Source organism: Bombus affinis, chromosome 3 (genome assembly GCF_024516045.1).
Source record: "Bombus affinis isolate iyBomAffi1 chromosome 3, iyBomAffi1.2, whole genome shotgun sequence".
NCBI lineage: Eukaryota > Metazoa > Arthropoda > Insecta > Hymenoptera > Apidae > Bombus > Bombus affinis.
Window position 1 is genome coordinate 16619727 of NC_066346.1, and position 25380 is coordinate 16645106.

Here is a 25380-nt window from a genome sequence, read left to right on the forward strand (position 1 = left end):
GGGCACTGGACACACGTCTGCACGTCTCGGCACTCAGCAGCAACTGGATGGTCACTTGCTACTTTGTGGACTTTGCCGGGCACGTCTGCACGCCTCGGCACTCACGAACGAACTGGAGATTGTAAAGACTGAAGATTTAAGATTTAAAGACTGAAGAAGAAAGATCGGTAGCTCAGGACGTTCAGGTAAACATTGCACCAAAGACTTATAATTTCCTGTTTAGATAATCATCGTTATTGATTGTTATAGACGCATATTAATTGTTGTTCATTTTTGTATTTTACCAAATCATTTCATAATAAAAAAAACTCGATTTTCAGACTTCAGAATCGAAATATTAAACTCCCAATAGACGATGAGACAGCAGCACTGATACCGATACGGATTCAAACTTCGTATTCCGAGACATTGTCTTAGAGGAAGCATAAATAACATCCACAAGAAAAACAAAGACGGAAATGAAGAAACTCAACGTGGACATGGAAAAACTTCTAGAGACCCTTTAAAGACGAGATAAGAGGGAAATAGTTGAAACAAACAACAATATAGAACGATTAGAAGGAACTCAGAAAGCCACAAACTGGATATCAGAGTATGAAGAGGAATGCAAAAAATACAAAATAAAAAGCGATGAGGAAAAGTCAAAGGTTTGAGAAAGTACCTAGGAAAAACAGCAAAATGGTGGTACCAAACAAATCTACTGAAAGCTGGAGGACACAACTGGGAAGATTGGAAAGAAGCATTTATCAAAGCCTTTAAGAATAAAGGTTGGCCGGCAATACGATATGCTTACAACTGTAAATACCTTTCAGGTTCGTTCGTAGAATATGTAATAGAGAAAGAACGACTAATATTGGAAGTAAAAAGGGAAATTGATGAAGAGGTGAGGATACACCTGATCGTCATTGGATTACCTATCGAAGTCCAAGACAAAATCGAAAGCGATAATATACAGACAACAAATGACCTAATAGGAATATATTTAAATATATTATGCAAACGTTGGACAACGTTATGTTTTGTTAAGCTAACAGGATACACTAAAAGTCCATTATCAAGAAAGGGGATGTGGTCCGTAAGCAAGTATGTTCTTCTCGATATGACCATCAGACAGTACCTGTGATGCGGTTATCCCGGAAGTACATTGCGGAGTCGGTAGAGAGCGTTTCCTGACCTCTCGCCAGGGAGACAATAGATGAGGATTTTAGGGTGTCGAATCGGGATCCATGCAACGCGGAGGCGACTCGTTCCTTCGCCCTTCCTCTTCCTCTTCGCCCGATGTGCATTCCTCTATGACGATTTGAGGCTCGCCATAGTTTGCCACATTCACATTCGGGCTGCACAATTGTCTTCTCATCTTGATTTAGAAAACTCTCACTTGAACATAAATAAAACGTTTCTTCGTTGAAACCGTATCATAGTGGAGAACGATCGAACAGTACAAAAGAATGAATAAAAATAAGTCACATTTTTATTAATTTTCTTTTGTATCTAAAAACAAATCTGATAGATTCAAAGATACAAGATCTTTGAAAATATCGTATGGAATTTAATACTAATTTAGTGTGCAATTAAAAAATTACTATACTATTTCATTTCTCCTATATACATGTTGGAGATAAAAGGACATCGGGGCCTTTCTTTTGGAATTTTTGGGAAGACCCCCAATACTTTAGTCTAGACTTTTTATTATAGCTGCACTTAAATAATAAAACTCAGAAGTAGTTGTTTATGATTTAATCCGACTATATTTACCCGAGATTTATGACAGTAGGCTTGGGCTCGAAGTGACACAACTGGTCGCTAAACGTAGCCACGGTCATGGCATGGACGTTTTTACCTAACAAAGCTATGGAGTAATTGTATAGATCTCCTTAAAAATATAGTTGACCCGAGGGGTACAGAGACGAGTATATAAGTGCAGTTCCATTTGGACTGAGGGAGTTCTACTTATACTGTAGACAAGTAAGTTGAGTTCTACTTATATCGTAGACAAGTAAGTTGAGATACACTTGAATTGTGGACAAGTAAGCTCAGTACGACTTAGACTTTAGAAGAAGACGTATTTGTTATCCCTTTGACCGTGGATTCGTTATTGAACCTAAGAATATTGTCATTGGCATCTCGAGTATCTAATTGCCACGGTTACTTGTCAAACTCTGTACCATATCGGTACTGTAATCATGTCGGTACCAGTAAATACTATCCATATCGTATAACAACAATGGTTAATCCAAATGAAGATTCGTTACACGCCCCTAATCCCAATGAGAACTCGAGATATATGTATTTTTCTTTTCTTTTTGCTTAAAAGATTTCCTGTTTATTGTCACATTAGAATGTCAGATTCTTTTGGCACACGAAGGCTTCGTAAATATCAGAAGGAATATAGCGGGGAAAAATGTTGTTTTATTTTTAAAGTTCTACGCTTCGCTACTTTTTTCCTAGTACGTTCGCTTTAGCAATAACACTGATTTCTTCGCCCGTTAAAAACGGATTACGCAGACGCGCTCACGCAGCACGTGCCCAGAACGAATGTTGCGAGTCGATATTTTCTTTTGCGAATCGCTCTCGTTATTTCGTTGGAAATGTTACCGTGCGGATATCAGACAGCCATTGGAAGTTATTAGACGTTAAAATTTGGCGACAGCTTCGCGTATTCCACCAGTTTCTCGATATTCCCCTTCGAACCTACAAATTGCTTCCGTATCTCGCCAACAGCTAGTCCTCGTATCTTACGCAGACGTCGATTAGAAGTAGAATTTTCGATAAAATTTAAATTTCCCTTTTCAGTTCGTACTTCGATTTATGGACTCGTACATACGTTTCTCTCTTATATATTACGTGCATTTGCATATATATCTGTTTCTCTATCCCATGCGTCGTAGTTTTTGGATGAAACCAACAGCTTGTACACACGTGCAAGATTTTATTTTTCGTGATAAATCGAACAAGAATATATTCTTTCGTGCTTCTTAATTGAGTGACATTACACCAGGTGAATAATGTACTCGAATAAACGATTTTTCTTAATACTTATAAATTACGCGACGCGTTAACATTCAATTAATTCATAAAGGAAAGCATGATAATTATATGAATCAACTTTAAGAAAATAAGTGTAATTTTTAATATTAAATAACGAATAATAGAAAAGGTGGAATAAATAAGTTAACAATAAAATGATAAACAATACGCGTTTGCTTATTTACAAAAATCAAAATATAAGCAGCTTAAGTAACTCAATATTTTATGGAACGTTCTTCAAAATCAATAACTACATTGTGTTCTTTCCATTCGAAAAAATTCTGTAACGTAATTTCCGCACTAAAGGACCTTCTATCGTAGCATTTTCGTCAGAGAATTTCAAATAATCTAGTTCTGCTTCGAAATCTTTTTATTACCTTTTTTTATTACGCCTTTGAATCCATCGAAAGATTTACATTAAAATTTTTACTTTGCCACTACTTTCTTTATGTCGCTGCATATCAATTATTTATTGAAGCAACTTCGTTCTAACGTGGCAATCATTCACCAGTTCAGCACAGGCTAGCGCACATTTTACGAGACGGATTTTCCATGCGTCGAAGTCGCAAATGTCGTTACACGTGTACCGGGGTGTATCGACAAATATCAAAGTCATACGAGTATGGTCAGAAAGGCGAACGCAGGAAGGGCGGCATTGGACAAGCCAAAGAGGCCGGAGGGACCGAAGAGGATACGTAACAGACCAGAAGCCATCCTCGTCAAAGTAGGGCAAGACAAGGAGTGGATCCAGGTCTACAAAGACTTGATGGGGGCAAGGGAGACCCTAAAAGAGAGCTGTGGAATTAGGAAGACCAGAACAGGTGACATTCTGATCGAGCTGAAAGCAGGTAGCAACGCTAAAAAGACCGCGGCGGATAAGAACACGGCGCTAAGAGGCAAGGTGAGAGCGCTACCAATGCGCGACAAGACCTCCGTAGAGATCAGGGATATAGACCCGCTCGTAGGCAAGGAAGAACTAGCCAGGGAGATAGTAATGCAACTGGGCATAAGCGACATCACCGAGGTCGAAGTAAAGACCCTAAAAATGGCGCCGTGGGGCACCCAATCGGCAATAGTGACGATGCCGAAAGCCTATCTGGCCAAAGAGGGAGCGAGCCGAAAGATCAGAACCGGCTTGACGATAGCCTCGATAAAGGCACTACCCAATGTGGTATAGTGCTTCAGATGTCACATGTTCGGGCATATCGCGAACAAATGCACGGCGATAAACCCTGGAAAGGAGATTTGCAGGAAGTGCGGAGCCAAAGACCACACGATAGCTGCCTGCGTCAACGCACCCCGCTGCTCCATCTGCAGCAAGGAGAAAGGAGTGAAATTTGACCACGTAACCGGATCCCTGGCTTGTCCAGAATATAGAAGGCGGTTGAAAGCGAATAAATGAGGATACTGCAGATAAACCTCAACAGATGCAAGCTGGCGCAGGACATGATGCACCAATGCGCGATCGAACTTAGGCCGGATATAATAATAATTTCCGAGCCGAACAGGCAGCTACCGCACTGGTTTAATGACACCAAAGGAGACGCCTCGATGTGGGTCACACTCCTCAATGGCAAACTGCCTGATGAAACAACAGAGGTCAAGAGCGACGGGATAGTGGGCGTCCGCGTCGGCGACGTCTTCTGCTTCAGCGGATACTGTTCGCCCAACATAAATAAGCTAGCATACTCCAAATACATAGACACGCTGTCGACTATGACGAAGAGCGTTGCTAGAAGACACGACAAGGTCGTCGTGGCCGGAGACTTCAACGCAAAGTCAACCTGTTGGGGAGGATCGACCACAGACAAGAGAGGGAGAGTCTTAATGGAGGCACTAAGCGGCCACCGGGTGTTTCCATTGAGGCTCAAGGAAAAGTACACCTTCTTCATGAACGGGAAGACGAGCTTCCCCGACATAATAAGCGTATCCAACAAGGTCAGCGAGATACACGCCGGAAGCGCGGTCTTGGACAAATACTCGGCCTCGGACCATCTGTACGTGCTCCACAGGTTTAAGACGAGGAAGACCCGAACCGTATCGAAGTTCTACTGGTACGTGACCAAGGACATGTCGCCGGAGCAGATTCGACGACACACTGAAGAAGGAGGACCTCAACGCGGCTATCGGAGAGGATGGGGCCGAGCCCTTGCAAAAGAGCATCGAAGGTACGTGCGAAGGGATGCTAAGGAAGTCGAACTGCGCGGCGAGCCGCAAGTACGCGAACTACTGGTGGAACCCGATGATCGCGGAACTGAGAGCGCAGGCGCACAAAGCGCTCAGGAAGGTGACGAAAGAAAGGAGGAAGAATGCCGGCAACACCGAGACCCTCGTCAACGCCTACAAGGAGATCCGAAGGCAGTTAAAAAAGGAGATCGCCCGCAGAAAAAAAACAGTTTGGGCAAAATACTGCAAGATACTGGAGAGCGACCCTTGGGGCAAACCCTATCGCACGGTCATGAAGAAATGTAAAAGCAAGGGACCAACCAACGACATGCCGATCGACATGGTGAAGGCAGTCCTACAGAGGCTATTCACCTTGGGACACGGACCCCCCATTATGAGGGCCGCGAAGAGGCAGAGACCGAAGAAGAAGGAGATATTAGCCTCAGCGTCGCCATCGGCGAAGGCGATGTCGTCGATGCCGCCGGAAGAATGAACACCAAGAAGGCTGCAGGAGTCGATGGCGTGCCGGGCGAGATCGCGAAGCTGGTAGCGAGTCGCAGGAGCGAGCTCGTGACAAGGGCGTTCAACGGCATCACCGAATCAGGAAGGATCCCAGACTGCTGGAAGACGGCCAGAGTAATACTGCTAAGGAAACCGGGAAAGGATCCCAGTCTACCCGAACGCGTACCGGCCGATAAGCATTCTCCCAACCATGAGCAAGATCTGGGAAAAATGCTTTAAGAAGATCATCGAGAGATGCATCGGAATGGACCCGTTCCATCGGAGGCAGTATGGCTTCAGAAAGAAGAGGAGTACGGTAGATGCCATCACGCAGGTGATGAAGTTTGCCAACATCTGCAAACGGAAGAAGGTAATATGCGTGATGATCACCCTGGATATTAGCAATGCCTTCAATTCGCTCAGCTGGAAGAGCATATACGAGGAATTTGACAAGAGGAAGCTGCCATGGAAGGTCAAAAGGCTAATCGGCAGTTACCTATCCGGAAGGAGGATAATATAATGTTATTGTTATTGAATTCTGTACGAATAAAATAAAATGGATTCTATTACTACAAAATAGATCATACATAATTCAATACAATAATATGATACAAAAAATGTACATATATTATTTCCTCACAAAACGAAAGAAACTTTTATGCCAACCTAATGCTAATACTTACGTATCTCTATCTTTTTCAATTTTTTTTCATCAGCCGTTACATTTCACTTTCAACTAGTGTCAATAGTTCGTAGTCATACGATAGTACTATCAAGTGACGCGAAATTTATCTGTCCATCTGCATAGTGGATGGTTTTCGACCAGTGACTTTAAGCGATTTTCCACTTTCTTCATATTTTTGCTTAGATTCCGCTTCGCTTAAAAAGATTCACATGTATCGATATGGAAATTATTGGAAGATATTCTAACAACTTGCAAGAGTATTCAAGAATTTTTGAGCACACTTTTTAAAACACGAGAACGTAAACAGATATTGCATGATCCTAAACGATCCAGCGTGTAAATGTCGGTAAGGCTTTTGCAGACAGAGGACACTTAATATGCTTTCAATTAATATAATTGATTAGCACGCAGGGATAAACACAATAGTAGAAATAATACAGAAATACTTTTTGTAGCCACTGTAAGTAGCTGTTGGGTACAGTATTGTTCAAAAGTAGACAGACGCTCGATTACTTTTGGCAAAATGTACTTTACTCGCAAGATTATGCGTAAATGGACTGCAAAATTTCATAACAGTTAAACGTAAAACGGACAATAGCCTACGTTTTGTAAAATGGTTTATCGAAATTAGGAGATAAAGAATTTCAGATAAGTAAGAGTGTAAAAAAGAAGAGAAAGATGGTTTTAATATTAATTTTAAAAATATTAAAAGGGACATTTCTGATTTTTTTATCCGTTGATAAATTGTTGTTTGAATAATTGCTTCTTGGAATAAAAAATATTTCTTTCCATTTTATTTGCGTTTTACACGACGAGATGAATGGCAACGAACGAGATGCAAAATGAGAGATGCTTAGCATCGAGGCATTACGCGTGGGCGATAGATTAGTATGACTCTTCAGAAAGAAATTACATTACGCTTAACGACGATCGTTATTCTTTCCTGGAATGGTTTTATTTCCTCTTAACAAGGCGATGTCGTCTCACGTTTTCTACGAAAAACAAAAAATTCCATTCTTTGCCTTAGTTTTCATTATATGCTATCGCACGATAAATCATATCCCTTTGTTCACGGATGTGGAAATTTAATTAAAACCGATTCCTAGAAACGAATATGCGTTTTCCATTGGAACAAAACCCTATATCCCGTTAGAACCTTCCAGGAATTCAAGAACTTTGTAATTTTCCGTTTGACGATGTCGGATCTACATTCAACCTAAGCTCTCTCGATTTCTACGAAAATGATAACACGCAGATTTCCAGGATGCTGTTGAAAGAACAGAATGCACGAGTATAAACTGAATGCTTTCATTTAGGCAGTGTAATTACGTTAATTGGTTACAGCTGTAAACGCGCTGGTATAAACTATATAGTTTAAGCGATTTAGTAGATACCTGATCTCGCGTTTCCCTGTTTCCAGCGAAATTTTAGTATTATAAACGGAATGCGGATGTTTGTGCGTTTGAGAGAAATGTGGGTGTGTATAAACGTCCAGGTTGTACACTCTTGTTCACGAGTATCGAAAAATATGCCGATCGTTAAAATTGTTCGCTTCCTGCAAAATAATCAAAATAATTGGAAACCAATCGGAGGATACTTAAAAATTAAGGTATAATTAGTAAAAGAATATTGTACAGAGATCGTACGAAGGAATTTAAATAAAAGTTGTGTACAATTTTCTAATGTTATGTGTCCACGAGAAAATTCCCATTCTATTGGGTTTTCCCAAAAATTTCTTTCGTTTTATAAGGAAGTGACAGATGCACATCATTTTTTGTTTTACATTATGATCCATTTTGTTCTATTAGTAGAAAACGGATCATACAAAGTTCAATAAAATAATATAAAAGAAAAAATGTTGTGCATCTATTATTTTCTTATAAAACAGACAGAGACTTTTGGAACAACCTAATATGTTTCTCATTGTCATCCTTGGGAATTAAGTAGAGGATAATGGAAAAATGGAAATCGATAAAAAGTATTTATTATTATATCGAGAGTTTTAATGAGTTTCTTTTTCAGAAAAGTTTGTTACTTTATACAATTTATTGGTAGTGTATTGCTATAACAATTTTTCTAAAATTTACAATTTTAATTACATTGGTTCGTTGAACGATCGGGTAATAATTTAGCAGTGTTTTAAATCTCATTCTCGTAGATTTGATTGTATTTGTAATTATTATAATTATGAGCATCGTATTCTTAAGAACATCCCCTTTTTATATTATCAATTGTTCTTTGATTTATCGATATCATTAGAACGAGAACATCATTATTATTTTCTTATTTCTGAGCTTCGTATTATCGATATCGTCGTAATTTTATTGACTTATTAATCAATATTCATCGTAATATTATTATGAAACACATAAGGAATGAAACTCCATGTACACATTTATAAAATGAAAACAGCATTTTCATTGGTAATGCGACAAATCTTATGTATTGTGTTGTTGTGTAATATTACAGTGTATGTTACAATGTACGTATAAACGCGTTAATGGAACCAATTATTCTCATCGGCGACTAAAATGATTCACGATCGTGTGTTACTTCGTCTGCAATGTCAGGACGGATACATGATAATTGTTAATGTAATTTGTAATACTAAAGCTAGAAACAGATCGATCCCTCTTATCGTCAGATCGTTCGCAGCACCGGTACCGATATTGCAAAACGATTTCTCGCAGCAAGTGGTGCAAGCGGAGAGTTTTGTTCGTTCACCGACCACTATACATCCGGAGTCGCATTTGTTAGTACACTTTCTCTCCACCGACCAAGTTTGTGGACTAGACGTTGAATCTTCGGTGCTGGTAGTGTAAGAAAATCGCTTTACCTGAAGAGAAAGAAGCAAACGTGAAAGGAATATTTGCAGATTTTAAACTTTCACGATGTTCGTTATATGACATGTCCTAGCGGATCGCAGGAGACACTCGTACGCTAAAATATAGTATTTCTTTTAATTTTGTCCGAGTACGAGCTCATTTTGGGCGGCATTAAACCACGAACTTGATAGTATCGAGCGAAAAGAGAAAAAAGAAGACTGAAAAGAAAAGATGAGAAAGAATTCTACATGTACGTAGAATGATTCTTGATACTAAAATTAAATTAATATTTGCAACAATTCCTTGTTTCACTCTGTATGACATTTCACATTGGAACTTGTAACGAACACGAGTGAGTGTGAACGTAACATATTTTTAGTCAAGGGAATATCAATTTTCCAGAATATCTCGCATCATTTCCAGAGAATACGGCTCGTTCATTGTTAATTCGGTCGGTTAATATCGATTACGGATTTCGTAAAATTTTTGCCGTGTATGTGCAAACTGTACAATTATATCATATCCAATATCATTGTTGATTACCAATAAATAAGAAGAACAAATAAAAAATTGCATTTGCATATTCCCTCAAATGTGTACACCATGTACATATGTTCCTATAAAGCGGATTCAATTTCAATAAAGTACGTAATTATTATGAAACTGAATTGATCGACTATATTGAACATTTCCAAACACTAAAATCGCGTTATGAACGAAATGAAACTGTGGCTCTATCTTGAACAGCCTTCTCTCGCTCTCGTGTTGACGATAACTAATATCGCTTTTAGCTAGCTGTTTGCTATATTCTGTTTGCTTTAAAAGCACGCGATCAAAGCAAAATATCAAACATCTGCTGAAACACGTGCGTGACCTGTGTATAATCAACAAGCGTTTGAATCGCTGTTATCATTTGTCATTACCATACAGGTCCTTTTATCACCAGTGCACTTGTGCCCGAAAGTGGTGAAGTTTCCGGTCAGATTGGCGCATCTCTCTCCATCTTCCATTGTATCACACTGATGACACCATAAATCGTTTGCTCGTTCCGACGCTGCGTGAGTTCGATGTTCCGTAGTTAACAGTTGGCCTGATCATCGGACACAATCAACCGACAAATACGTATTAATTAATAGAAATCGTGATTTATCCTAGATTTCTAAAGATTATTAAAATCGACGTAGGAATCGGACGTAAGACGTTGGGCAAATCGTTGTCTACTTTTTAATGCTTCGCATCTTTCTCTCTTTTATTTCTTAGAAATTACTTCCTTCTACTTCTTCCTTTCTTTCATTTTTCAAACAAATGTGTCGTGCTTTCATTAACGTCAGATTTTTGTACATTTTTGTACAAATAAATAGATATTAGTCTTGACATTTACAGACACATCGGCGATATGCGTAGGATGAAATTTCGTCGCGTTCGTCGACAAGATTGCTAGGAAGATTGCGGAAAGGGATATCATCGAGGAAATCGTCTATTAAGGTGAAACATCGGTTTAGGTTTCTTATTTACAACGGAATTCTTCGGATGTTTAGCTTTTCCGTCGAATAGCGTCTCTAACGATATTTCGCCAAATTTTCCTGCTGTTCTTGCGATACGTCCGACGGTAAGACTTGGCAAGCAAAATATCGTAAACGTATCCGGAAATTACGAAAAATTTATTTCGATTTATTTCAATTAAACGTATTCCGAGAGCAGCAAACGTATTCCTTATCCATTGGCAGGTAATCAACGAAATCATACACGGGTACTTAAAAATACCTACAGTTCTGAAAGATATTTCCAAGTTCGGAAAAACGCTTCCACGCAAGTTTGACCAATCGTACCAATCCTCTAGAGTTTCAGCTTCTTAACAGATTGGATCATCTCCGAAGACTAAACAGACGGTATACGACTACGTTTGCATCTATACGACAATTGGATCTACGCAAGACTGCAGATTCGATATCCACGAAATATTCTATGTATATTTCATGAAGTTAAAAATTATACTGTTTTATTTCACATCTGGTTCCAATAGAATAAGATGGATTAAACGTAATTCAATAAAATAATTTAAAACAAAAAATGTTGTGCGTCTATTATTTCCTTATAAGATAAAAGACACTTTTGGGACGATCTAATGTTAAAAATTCTCTGTGAAAGTTGATTGTAATATTCTTCTTATCTAAAGAAAAAGAAAAAATAGAAATAGATGTATTCAGTATGAATTATTTATTTTATACATAGGAAACGTAGGCAAGACGGTAAATGAAAAAGGTAGCCTCGAAATGAGAATTCATCGCGAAGCTTATCACGGAAGAAAAGTCAATTAAATGCACCGTGTACGATGATCGTTGTTTACACGATTCGTAACACAAATGGCTAACACCTACGAGTGAAGGCTTCAACAGGTGCACTTTCCTCTATATGCAGTTTATATGTAGAGGAAGATCTTCGCTATAAATAGACGAAACATCGTTCCTTCAGACATCTAGTGAAAACTCCCTCAACGAAACACGCTCCTAAAACGCAACTTGCTCGTAAAACAAATAGGGCCATGTAATTGAAAGGAACCTCGAGAAAGAAAGAGAAAAATGGGAAGAAACAGAAACTTCCATTTTCCATTACAGAAACGCTCTTTGTTGAAAGAAAAATTCCTCAAATTAAAAATTCTCAAAGACGAAATACCGCCATTGTCTATCCTGGCAAATTATCTTCCGTCTTAACCAGTTACCTACTCTTGACGAGTATACTCGTCACGCGTAAAAAGCAGTTTTTGCTGTTTAAACTGCAATTTCAGCGAAAACTAAAATATATTCGTAAATTTGAAGACGTTTCGACCATTCGGAAGCCAGGACCAGGTAAAACGAACAAATGAAGAGATATAAATAATTATTATGAAAAAACTATAATACAGCGTGAACAAAGTAGTTGTTCTGTCCTTTCTAACGCATTTTAGTCGCATTAGTCGCAACAGCTAACTGGTCAATACATTGTCGAGTCGATCAACTTTGGTATTCCGATCGTATCGACGTGAAAATCGGCGTGTCGAATAAGGCGCAAGAATCGCTTTCTTCTCTCGCAAATACCGAAGATGGACAACGCGTATCGGCGAATTTTTAATTTCAGAAAAATGTAATTTGATTCGTGGCGAAACGTGTGAGAAACGCGTCGAATTAAAGAGGCGAAGGTTTAAGCAGCCCGACAAAGCGAGTGAAATGCGAGGCTTACCATTGATGCTTACGACCATGGAGATAGACGCGACGATCAGGAAGTACGTGACAGGGTACATGTATCGGCCATGTTGATAACGTCTAGCGCGTCACATTCGAAAATAAATTCGGCTGTTTAAATTGCGATCGGCTGATGTCCTTGGCGCATTGATCGCATGCTGGTGTATAGCGGCGAGCGCGTTGCAACGCAAAACGAGCGGATTGGGTACAATAGACAGCCATATTGAGAATAGCCGGAGTCTGCGCTGGATGGGTACAGCTGCTCCAGAAACCTTGAAGCCCAAGGAAAATCAATATCCATGGCAGTCGGAAGGTCCTGTTCGTTCAGCGGGAACGTTTGACGTCAAAGTTTCTGCGCATTCGCATCACACCCAGAAAAAAGAAAATTCACTGTCACTGAATCAATGATTTGTCGACGCCGCAACTAAAATTCAACTTACAATGCCTCGAAAGCTAAAATAGTCCGACACTCGCCGTAAAAATATCTTTCGTTTAATTGGAAGTGTGCATAGAAGTTATATTTATCAGGGACACGTACTTTCCAAAAATCATCAAACTATTCGAACAGTCAATTATTATTTAGTATGTTAATAAGCCACGATGTAATACTCTTAAAGAGTTAGAAAGAATAAATTTTCGGAAAATGGAACAATTTGACTTTCAAATGGCTTGTACGTGATGTAATCATCTGTTTGATGAACTTTTAATTGCTATCGTAGATAGGATCGTAAAATACTACGAATGTTACAGACATTGTCCTGATTTTCCTATAAAGTAACACACGACGCGTAGTCTGTTTGATGTTCGATTTGCTTAGCTCTTGTAATCCAATTTCAATAAAATTGTACAAAATGCACGTGATACGAAAGAAAATATAAAATATACAAAATACTCTTTACTTCTCTTTTTTTTTTTTTCTTTTCAATCATATTCTCAAAAATATGAATTTGCATCAAAATCTACAGTCCAATTAGAATATTGGAAAGAATATTCAGACAGACGATGTATATAAAGGAGATACAAATTACGACGATGAGAGAACTCGCAAGATATTTGTATCTGTGAAATTGCAACTGTTGCGTCGATAAATATCTACGCCGATTAAATTTTTGATACACTTCGGATTCTCATCGGAAAACCAGTAATAACATATTTCTATTTCGTAATATATTTCTGATGTACAGAGGATGCTCTCAAAAAAATATACACCCACTTTAATTAAATGGTATCGTGAAATTGCTGCATCCTATTATTACAATTTTTATACAAATCTTCCTTTCCTTCAATTTTGTGTACATTTCGGATGTATTCCTTTCTTTTAATCCTATTAATGGATCGATAGATTTAATTTTATAAAATTGATTTTTTGAATATTTATACATTCCATATCTTTTTAAGCACCACGTCACATGATTCTTTCGGTAGAAATAACTGCGCAAAATTACATTTTCTCTGTACCTGGGAGCTTTTGCGCGGTGAATTTTATACGATCGAAGCCCCTTTTTCGAGTGGCGTGGGTGCTTCGGCATGGGAATGTGCCTCTCCATTATCGTTTTAGCTGGCTGTTTCCATTTGTATAAAATCGTCGTTATTATCGTCTTTATCACAACGAAACCATCCCATTACATCAGTGTATTTAAGGTTTCCCCACATTTACCCCATCATTCGAGCAATCCACGTGCTTTACATAATTCTCAATATCACGTTTCCATTTTCTAACATCTGTGACTGTAGCTTTTCCAACGTCACGTACTCTTGATGAATTCTATCGCCGATTCTTACACCACCTCCCACGTTTTTAATTAAATTGTATTTTCTTTCTGTACGACTGGAACGTTGTTAGTTTCATACCAAATTCTTATTTATCGGAATTCTATTCTATTCTATTCGAACAGAGAAAAGAATGTGTAGATTTTTTAAAAAGAAACTTATCCGTCACTGAGAAATGTTAGGTTCGACTGATAAAACGTACAGACACCAGAGTATTCGTGGGAGCAGTCGAACATCAACGATTCTACGATCTCGGCATATTCCACCTCAAGCGCGATTCCGTAAAATTCAAACTAATCGTCCAGCGAGCTGTTCCATGTTTTCCAAACTGAACAGATCGTGAGCATCGGCCAGCGATATGGGAAATGAAGATAATTTCCAATTGTTCGTAACATCTGACGATCATTCGACTTAAAACATAGTTCTCGCGGTCGCGGCAAACAAGTTACGCAGGCAATTTGTCAGCTGTCGAACGAGAGAGCTGGCTGGTTGTACTGCGTTGAAGCAGAGCGATTCGAAGAACGGCAGAGACGCGAAAGGGAAGCGTTCACCGAGAATACGTCCGTTTCGTCTTTCTCGTTAGACGGTGGAAATGAATTGGCGATTTCACCATGAATACTACAAAGGAAGTTAACGCTGTAACTGGCGCGAGTTTCGCGTGAAACGTAGCCTTTGACGAGGTGAAAGCCGGTTTCTTTGCGCGTCTCGCCGAACAAATCCGATAACTAAAATTGTCTGACGAAATTGTTTTACACGAGCCGTGTTCTCGGTAACGCTAGCGGCTATTTAATCAAAATTGTCGGCCGCGTTTCTCGTTGGCCGTTCGATCGACCAACGTGTAATTAAAATGATAATCTTAATAGATCCTCATGGACAAAGATAGCGAGGCTGGCAGTTGGCGAAGCGAGCTAAGCAAATAGCGAATTATATCGCGTGTTATAACTGGATCGTGGAAGTTTGCGCATATTTTTACACTGATAAATTAACCCTGCTGCTGATCCTGTAATATTTCTCGTTCGATCTCATCTATTACAAATAACAGATACGTAAGACAACATAGGAAAATATATAAGTAAATAGTATCGCGAATAATTACGAATAATTGCATTCATTTTCGTTAAAGGTAAATTATATTGTATTTACGTGCCAAGGATAGAACTGAAATTGCCGCTGACATTGATTTATTCCTGTTAAATTTCAATGTCAGAATAAAAAAGTTTAGCAGTTAGCGGTTGCGACCTCTTTGAAAAGCGTGTACCTAAAAGTGTGTCGCGAACAGTAAGCGATGGCGAGTATACTCGTCGAACACGGAGTACAGGTGGCTGTTATAATATACAATTAAGTTGTTACGAAACGGCTGTTTTATTTTTCAATTTAGTACTGACGGGGCTCGTCGTAACGTAAAATACTGCCATCTCTTCGTGACGAGTATACTCGTGGAAAACAGCCAATTGGTTAAACCAGGACCAGATCATGATACCGTTTAAAGATGAAATTTGTAGAATGGTTAGAGTTAGAGAATATCGGAACTTTGTATTATTATAACGTTTACCATCGCTGCGCTCTCGATATTAACCCTTAACTGCTGCTCTGGGACTCCCAGACGATATAAACATCCGCCTAACTTCGCTCTCGAGCAACGCGTGATGTCAAGTGTCATGGTAATTTTCAATTAAGTCGTATATATAATATTATAATGTATAACGTTATATAGTATTACCATATAACGTATAACGATATATAATATTACGTAATAATGTATAACGTTATACAGTATTAGCATATAAAGTATAACATTATATACTATGACGTAACAACGTATAGCGTAGTATATTCTTACGATATAACGCATAACGATATATAGTATTACCATATAACGTATAACGTTATATCGTGTTACGTTATAACGTACAATGTTATATAGTATTACCATATAACGTATAACGATATATACTATTACGTAATAACGTATAACGTTCTATAGTATTACCATATAACGCATAACTATATATACTATTACGTAATAACGTATAACGTTATATAGTATTACAATATAACGTATAACGATATATAGTATTACCATATAACGTATAACGGTATATACTGTTACGTAATAACGTATAATGTTGTACATTTTTACGTTATAACGTATAACGTTATATAGTATTACCATATAACGTATATGGATATAAACTATTACATAATAACGTGTAACGTTATATAGTATCACCATATGTATAATGTATACCATAATGTACAACGTTATACGTTATTACGTTGTAACGTATATCATTATATGGTGTTACCATATAACGTATAATTATCATACAATAAACGAGTATTTTCGATACAAAAATTCCGGTTTCATATATACATACCTTTAACTAATACGTAATAACGTATAACGTTGTATATTGTTACGTTATAACGTATAACGTTATATGGTGTTACCGTGTAACGTATTGCGTTGTATACTACTACGTTATAACGTATAGCGTTATATGGTGTTACCATATGGCGTATAACTCTATATACTATTACGTAATAACGTATAACGTTGTATATTCATGCGTTATAACGGATAACGATATATAGTATTACCATATAACGTATAACGATATATAATACTACATAATAACGTATAACGTTATATAGTAATACCATATTACGTATAACGTTATATGGTGTTACGTTATAACGTATAATGTTGTACATTTTAACGTTATAACGTATAACGTTATATAGTATTACCATATTACGTATAACGTTATATACGTTATAACGTTATAGTGTTACGTTATAACGTATAATGTTGTACATTTTAAGGTTATAACGTATAACATTATATGGTGTTACCATATAACGTATAATTATCATACAATAAACGTGTAATTTTCTATGCGAAAAATCCGGTTTCATATTTACATACCTTTTACTATTACGTAATAACGTATAACGTTGTATACTGTTACGTTATAACGAATAACGTTATGTAATATTACCATGTAACATATAACGTTATTTAGTGTTACCATGTAACGTATATTGTTATATAGTATTACCATGTAACGTATAACGTTATATACTATTACGTAATAACATATAACGTTGTATATTGTTCCGTTATAACGTATAACGTTATATAGTATTACTATGTAGTATATAACGTTATTTAGTATTACCATGTAACGTATAACGCTCTATACTATGACGTAATAACATATAACGTTGTATATTGTTACGTTATAACGAATAACGTTATATAGTATTACCATATAACGTATAAAGTTGTATATTGTTACGTTATAACGTATAACGATATATAGTAGTACCATATAACGTATATCGTTATATAGTGATACGTTATAACGTATAATTACCATACAATAAACGTGTATTTTTCTTTACAAAAATTCCGGTTTCATACTTACATACCTTTTACTATTACGTAAGAACGTGCATCGTTGTATATTGTTACGTTATAACGAATAACGTTATATAGTATTACCATGTAACGTATAACGTTATTTAGCATTACCATGTAACTTATAACGTTATATAGTATTACCATGTAACGTATAACGTTATATACTATTACGTAATAACATATAACGTTCTATATTGTTACGTTATAACGTATAATGTTGTACATTTTAACGTTATAACGTATAACATTATATGGTGTTACCATATAACGTATAATTATATACAATAAACGTGTATTTTTCTATGCGAAAATTCCGGTTTCATATTTACATACCTTTTACTATTACGTAATAACGTATAACGTTGTATATTGTTACGTTATAACGTATTACGTTATATAGTATTACCATATAACGTTACTTAGAAAGTTCGAATTTTCTCCGTTTATGGCAATACGAAACTATTAGGTCGTCCGAAAAGTTTCTTTCGTTCTATAAGGAAATAATGGATGCACATTTTCCGTTTTATATTATTTTATCGAATTACCTATGATCCGTTTTGTTTTATCAAACTAAAGATCACAATGTTCGACAGATTAGGTTTTATGTTTGTATAAAGATGCGTCGTTGAAAAAGACGTCTCTTTGAAAGAAAGACACTTTCCGGACAACCCAACATACAGGGTTCAAACGAAGCCTCAAACGAAGCCTCAAACGAAAAATTTTTATTCTATATTTTCGACTTCTTTTTCGCGTAGAATCACCTCCTTTCCGTTTGTACCACCAGTTACCAACCAACCTGTATAATATTACTGGAAACATTGTACTCGGACACAAGGTTTAATACGATGCTTTAAATAATAGAAGTTTCAGATGGAACGATAATATTGGTTTGGCAACTAAGTGATTGCGGACTTTGTCAGTGCCACCTAATGATAAAATCCGCAACCACTTAGTTGCCAACCCAATATAAAATATTAGGAGGAAAAAGTCCGAAATAGTAAAAGTTCGTGGTCGACTAAGTGCAGACCAGCATTTTCATGGCGATAAATTAAGTTGAAGCACAATATCATTAATTCTCGATGCTGCAGCGCTCGCCAAGTTTTATACCCCAATTTCGTCCTCGTTTCGACAAATGAAAATACTCCTGATGCTTGAAGAAAATTTCGAACTTTTAACGTTCGAAGAAAGAAACTTGCATATAAAGTAACGGTTCTCTCATATTTTCCTCAAACTCGAGAAAGTTTGTTAACGAATTGAAGATACGACCGAGTGGAAACTGTGGACAGAATGAAAAATATCTAAACACCCAGAATAACAATCAATTAAGAAATTACGAAGAAAAAGTCACACAAATATAAGTCGTGTAATAAATAAATTTCGTAAAACAGCGATAAACATTGCTTTGTTTGCTGTTAGTTTGTTATCAACTAAACTGTACATGTAAATGATACTATATCGCGTTAATTTGAATCCAAATTTTCAAAGTTTGAAGAGAAATCATAAGAAATTTTTACGTGCAACATATTTTTCAGTTTTTACTTTTCCACCTTTTTATTTCTTTTTGCAATGCTTTGTTACGTTACGCGAGATTATAAAAGTTGAGAATCGCGCGGAATAAAACGAACAATAGTACATTTTACTTTCTCGTATAATCTCTATGAGAAGAACAAAATTGTAGCGTATATCGAAAAACAAATTTTCGTTCTGCGTAAAATCTCGAGAAATTCTTCCTTTCTTCGTCCGTGTCAGATGATAGACGAATGACGCATCAGATGACTCGTGCGATTCCTTAGCATAGAAGAGTGAATTGAAATATTCACGAAGCGCGATGTACTGTTAACCAGTTAACCGTGGAATTTAGTTTTAGAAATCAACGTGAATAAAATGCAAATAAAAATAAACGACGACGAGTATACACGTCGAACACAAAGAAAATGTGTTACGTGTTCCTGTTATAAGTTTTACGACGACGTTAAACCAAAATGACGATGGCTTACATTTTTCTTCGAAAAAATGAATTATTTCCCACATAAAATGTTAAAATTGTAACAAAATAACAAAATTCGTAAACAAGAAAAATGTGAAAAGATAGAAGAAATTCAGTGGATCCTCCCAGTGTGGTATTTCTCGAAACAGAATATCGCACAAAGTGGCACTTGGCAAATCTAACACCAGCAACGTGAAGTGGATTCGATCAATGATATAACTGGTATAAAATTGGGGAAATGTTTTTTGATAGGAAGCGTAGGTTTTACGGTTGAACTCGTAGATGGTGGAGCAACTTTCGAAGCTCGTGTTCGTGGAATTGCATATTCGATAATTTATTCAACACACATTCGACCAAAAAACTGAATCGCATTATATTTTCTGTATTATATTTCGATCGTTATCGGGGAATACCGGACACACGCAGTAAAACATCCACTCAATTTGCAAGCAGACAAAATTGCGTAAACAATTCGGGCATAGCCGATATATCGGTGAAAATAATCAACTGAGTTTATAAAAAGGAATACGTTGTACAGGGAATAACCGATATAACAAAGGAACAAATCAAATTTTTCAGTTTTACTGACAAAGCGAACGTACCACTAAATAACATTCTTAGCGCTTCTTACTAAAATTTGGAATTTTTATGGTAAATGGTAATGTTTTATATTATACGACAGATGAAACACACCGAGATTAACATTTTTCTCGACCTGTTTAATTCATGAAACGCGGTTAACTGTTTACGCTATCGACGATAGCTTTTCGAAAGATGTATAAATAAAACGAGGAGATAGAGCGAAATGAAATAACAACGAGTCGTTCGATTTCTCGTTATGTCGTGTTGTTAAGAAGCAACAGAAATGAAATTTCAATTTTCCATTAGAATCGACGGAAGGATCAAACGACGATACGGTAAGAGAAATCGCATGATTCCACTCAAGTGGCACCGTTTTGTCAACGCAGGCTAACGCGTGACCTTTCGTCGTTTCGATCAACATGGTTCAACATGGGTCATACCGCCTGTGCTGTCAGATATTCAGCCAAATGGTGTTTGCATTTGTCGTAGATAAAACGCTTGGAAAACTCGTCGCGCGCTAGTGCGCTTCTCCGTTTTCGCATGAAATCTCCGACTTTTTTCTACTTTCCTAGTTTCCTATTTTTTCTTTTTATCCGTTCTATACGATTCGCCTCTGAAAGGTTATTCTTGCTGTACCGCTACTATTAGGTTGTCCGAAAAGTTTCTCTCGTTTTATGAGGAAATAATAGACGCACGTTCCTTCTTTTATATTATTTTGTCGAATTACGTACGATCCGTTTTGTTCTGTTGAGATAAACACCGCGATATTTCACAAACTTACTTTCACGTTTGTACGAAGGTGCACTGTTGTAAAAAATTCTTTTTGCGAAAGAAAGACACTTTTCGGGCAACTTAATACGTTGTGTTCGTTTTATAAAGAAATAATAGACGCGCGATGTCCTTTCTTTTATATTAGTTTATCGAATTATGCACGAACATAATAATAGAGATATAAGGAAATGGATCGCACCTAATTCGATAAAATGATATAAAACAGAAATTGTTGCTCATCTATTATCATTTTATGAAACGAAAGAAACTTCTCGGACAACCTAGTACATCGAACGACTACCGTTGAATAAATTCTCTAAAAACGAAAATGTTTTTAATCGAATTAAACGATCGAGATGGCTGTAATACTTTTGTAGGATTTTACGAATACTTACCGAGCGTTGAAAGTTCGATGTGCTCAAATACTTATAAGCGATTTTTCTTTCTCGAGACGATTCTCTTTCGTTCGCGAACAACCTAAAAATGGAAAAAATATCGTTAACGGGTGTGTTCGTGGTAATCGTAACAACGTCGTTAACCGATTTATCGATGAATCGTTACGTGTGCTTTACGTTCTTTGCGAGATTCCACGACAAATATCGTTACGCGCGATTTAATCGAGTAAACGACGTTTAAAACGGTCTAAAGTTATTCCCGATATCGCAACTATAAATAGGGAAATGATATAAAGAACAGTGTTTTAACCTTTTGAGTGCTGTGGGCGCATATAGGTGTCTGGCGAAAGCTATCGGTGTGGACTAAGGACATATATATGCGTTTTCTGTAAGTGCTCGGCATGGACTAAGGACGCATGTATGGGTTTTTCAATTTTTCCGAACACCTATGCAGAAGTAATACTATTACGTTTGTGTGAAATAAATATAAATGCATTCCTTACGGCAGTAAACAAATGCCAATAGTACCTCGTTATTGTTGAAGTGGTCACCACTTGTAAGAAAACTCTACATCTGGTTTTTTTAGTTTTCCCAAGCACTGAATTTTTCACACACAACTAAATTATTAACTCGTGTTATATTTATAAGGTTCAATAATGCGATAATTCAGGGATCGATTCTGAAGTCTGAAAATCGAGTTTTTTTATTATAAAATGATTTGATAAAATATAAAAATGAACAACAATTAATATGCGTCTATAACAATCAATAACGATGATTATCTAAACGGGAAATTATAAGTCTTTGGTGCAATGTTTACCTGAACGTCCTGAGCTACCGATCTTTCTTCTTCAGTCTTTAAATCTTAAATCTTCAGTCTTCACAATCTCAAACAACTATTCTATAACCTTGTCTGTCTCTCTAATGTAACTCTCTGTCCATCCGTCTGGGGAACACGTGCTTCTTCAACTGCTCGTACGTGCAATAAAGGAAGATTGGAAGATCTTGTATCTTTGAATCTATCAGATTTGTTTTTAGATACAAAAGAAAATTAATAAAAATGTGACTTATTTTTATTCATTCTTTTGTACTGTTCGATCGTTCTCCACTATGATACGGTTTCAACGAAGAAACGTTTTATTTATGTTCAAGTGAGAGTTTTCTAAATCAAGATGAGAAGACAATTGTGCAGCCCGAATGTGAATGTGGCAAACTATGGCGAGCCTCAAATCGTCATAGAGGAATGCACATCGGGCGAAGAGGAAGAGGAAGGGCGAAGGAACGAGTCGCCTCCGCGTTGCATGGATCCCGATTCGACACCCTTAAATCCTCATCTATCGTCTCCCTGGCGAGAGGTCAGGAAACGCTCTCTACCGACTCCGCAATGTACTTCCGGGATAACCGCATCACAGGTACTGTCTGATGGTCATATCGAGAAGAACATACTTGCTTACGGGCCACATCCCCTTTCTTGATAATGGACTTTTAGTGTATCCTGTTAGCTTAACAAAACATAACGTTGTCCAACGTTTGCATAATATATTTAAATATATTCCTATTAGGTCATTTGTTGTCTGTATATTATCGCTTTCGATTTTGTCTTGGACTTCGATAGGTAATCCAATGACAATCAGGTGTATCCTCACCTCTTCATCCATTTCACTTTTTACTTCCAATATTAGTCGTTCTTTCTCTATTGCATATTCTACGAACGAACCTGAAAGGTATTTACAGTTGTAAGCATATCGTATTGCCGGCCAACCTTTATTCTTAAAGGCTTTGATAAATGCTTCTTTCCAATCTTCCCAGTTGTGTCCTCCAGCTTTCAGTAGATTTGTTTGGTACCACCATTTTGCTGTTTTTCCTAGGTACTTTCTCAAACCTTTGACTTTTCCTCATCGCTTTTTATTTTGTATTTTTTGCATTCCTCTTCATACTCTGATATCCAGTTTGTGGCTTTCTGAGTTCCTTCTAATCGTTCTATATTGTTGTTTGTTTCAACTATTTCCCTCTTATCTCGTCTTTAAAGGATCTCTAGAAGTTTTTCCATGTCCACGTTGAGTTTCTCCATTTCCGTCTTTGTTTTTCTTGTGGATGTTATTTATGCTTCCTCTAAGACAATGTCTCGGAATACGAAGTTTGAATCCGTATCGGTATCAGTGCTGCTGTCTCATCGTCTATTGGGAGTTTAATATTTCGATTCTGAAGTCTGAAAATCGAGTTTTTTTTTTATTATGAAATGATTTGATAAAATACAAAAATGAACAACAATTAATATGCGTCTATAACAATCAATAACGATGATTATCTAAACGGGAAGTTATAAGTCTTTGGTGCAATGTTTACCTGAAAATCGAGAATCGATTTTCAACGTCCTGAGCTATCGACCTTTCTTCTTCAGTCTTTAAATCTTAAATCTTCAGTCTTTACAATCTTAAACAACTATTCTATAACCTTGTCTGTCTCTCTAATGTAACTCTATGTCCGTCCGTCTGGGGAACACGTACTTCTTCAACTGCTCGTCCGTATCGATCTCTCCGTTAAACACAGCTTGTCGTGCTACCCGTAAAACAAAAAGAATCCCTATCCTACATGAACTCTAGGGATTTCACATATTTACTAAATTTAGTTTTCTACTTTATTACGCAAATTCTAGTTAACTGTAAATTTCAATGTTTATAATAAATAATTAAAAATAACTAAAATATAACGCTCTTGAATCATTTAATCTCTTTCATTTTAATCATTTAAACTACTATAACTTATTACGATTTGCGCATTGAATAGTTAATCAACAGAGTTCAGTCTAACGAAAAAGTATTCCGTCCACACCGATCGTCAGCGCTAGACACGCGCCGTCCGTACGGACGACATAGGCCGTGAGTATTCAGCACTCAAAGGGTTTATCGTCTGTGATAAAGCTTTTAGTTTCGAAAGCTCTGTTAAACTCGTTATGGTAAAATTAATAGACACTATAATCTTAACGAATTATCTTTTGTATTCGTAAGAGGCCCGACGATTTCTTTATTATGGGAAAATAATTTCAGCGATATTTTTCGCTTTTAACGCGTTTGCAGCGCGTACGCGTATATCCTTGCCTGTTGCGCGTTATACGTTTTAACGTATGTGCATAATTTTCTATCTACCAAATACGCGCAGCTTTTAACGAAGCAGAGCGAAACGTTTGTAAAATTGAAATGTTAGAACGATGTTTCTGATAAAATTCTTTGTTCCCGGCAGGTTGAACTGCGAGACCGATGCGTTTAAAAGTGCAATTTTCGAGGAATTAAACGCACGAAATTCTGAATATTAGTTCCTTCGTTATGCCTTTGTCATATTCGTTTCTATCTTTATCATTATTCGACAGGTTATTCGCAACTCGTGCAACGAAATAGGAGGATATCCATACGTTGATCCAAATTTCTTCTTTCAATCATATAATTGGCTTTCTTTTGCATAAAACGATATTATCGAAACGTTATCATAGATATAATCTGGTTCCGGAAAAAATCGAAGAACGTCGTGTGAAAATCGATTTTAATTTAAATTGTCTTAAATATCCTTTAACGAATACATCGTATTCTTTCGTTCTATTACGTTTAAATTAACAGTTATCGTCCTTTATGTCGGCCATTTCCTTCGTTTACGTTCTTTTTCACTTTCTGCCGTAATAGATCAGCCACGGATAGTCCATTTCGACGAATAGTTTCTCTCGATCGACGTGGAAACCGTCGAAAAGAAAGATTCAGGATATTGTAGCCGTTCGCCGATAAGGAGCGCCATTTACGCCGAAGGAGATCCGTTTTCTTAGAACGTTCATAGAGCTCTGGGTCTTTTCGTTCTATAGGATTAATATAAATCTAGAAATTGTACAGCCCAACTTTAAGTCTATCGCAGCTTCGTTCGAACGACGCTACATCGTCCTGTACAAATTTCGATTCCTCCGATGAAACGTGTATTCACAGCAAAGTACATTTTTCTGTAATCTTATTATGGCTTGCGAAAGTGTTCGAATAATCATGATCG

At 37.0% G+C, this 25380-nt stretch overlaps 4 protein-coding genes and 1 long non-coding RNA gene across 17 annotated transcripts in view; 2 read left to right on the top strand and 3 right to left on the bottom strand.

The window, feature by feature from the left end:
• Window positions 1-25380, top strand: part of LOC126914696 (uncharacterized) — a 733243-nt gene that overhangs the window by 653867 nt on the left and 53996 nt on the right. The window lies entirely within an intron of this gene.
• Window positions 1-25380, bottom strand: part of LOC126914788 (uncharacterized) — a 415880-nt gene that overhangs the window by 225311 nt on the left and 165189 nt on the right. For 2 of the 11 annotated variants that reach the window (XR_007709802.1, XR_007709801.1), the window contains exons 1-4: window positions 22175-22526; window positions 21883-22040; window positions 21665-21800; window positions 21355-21436 (exon numbers count right to left, since the gene is read on the bottom strand). The exons of 2 other annotated variants lie outside the window; for them this stretch is intronic. The gene's annotated coding sequence lies outside the window, so the exon portion shown is untranslated. Of the gene's footprint in view, window positions 1-1117; window positions 1378-21005; window positions 21276-21354; window positions 21437-21664; window positions 21801-21882; window positions 22041-22174; window positions 22534-25380 lie in introns of those variants that run through there. 7 more of the 11 variants (XR_007709798.1, XR_007709797.1, XR_007709800.1 and 4 more) reach the window with 6 other exon arrangements.
• Window positions 1-25380, bottom strand: part of LOC126914764 (uncharacterized) — a 192531-nt gene that overhangs the window by 26362 nt on the left and 140789 nt on the right. The gene's annotated exons all lie outside the window — the stretch shown is intronic.
• Window positions 6603-7031, top strand: LOC126914939 (uncharacterized). The gene is made up of 2 exons (XR_007709959.1): window positions 6603-6725; window positions 6835-7031. It is a non-coding gene; the product is annotated as an uncharacterized LOC126914939 (long non-coding RNA).
• LOC126914770 (uncharacterized) lies at window positions 8407-12642 on the bottom strand. Its single transcript, XM_050719178.1, has 3 exons — window positions 12421-12642; window positions 10128-10294; window positions 8407-9215 (listed from the first exon to the last, which is right to left on the bottom strand). Exons 1-3 carry the CDS (start codon window positions 12479-12481, stop codon window positions 8946-8948), a joined length of 498 nt encoding a protein of 165 aa, XP_050575135.1. The 5' UTR covers window positions 12482-12642; the 3' UTR covers window positions 8407-8945.

Coding starts and splice junctions, on each gene's coding strand:
- LOC126914770 (XM_050719178.1), bottom strand. CDS start 12,481: ATGTACCCTGTCACGTACTTCCTGATCGTCGCGTCTATCTCCATGGTC. Junction 10,295..12,420: donor CATGGTCGTAAGCATCAATG/GTAAGCCTCGCA, acceptor TCCGATGATCAG/GCCAACTGTTAACTACGGAA. Junction 9,216..10,127: donor GTGATAAAAGGACCTGTATG/GTAATGACAAAT, acceptor CTTTCTCTTCAG/GTAAAGCGATTTTCTTACAC.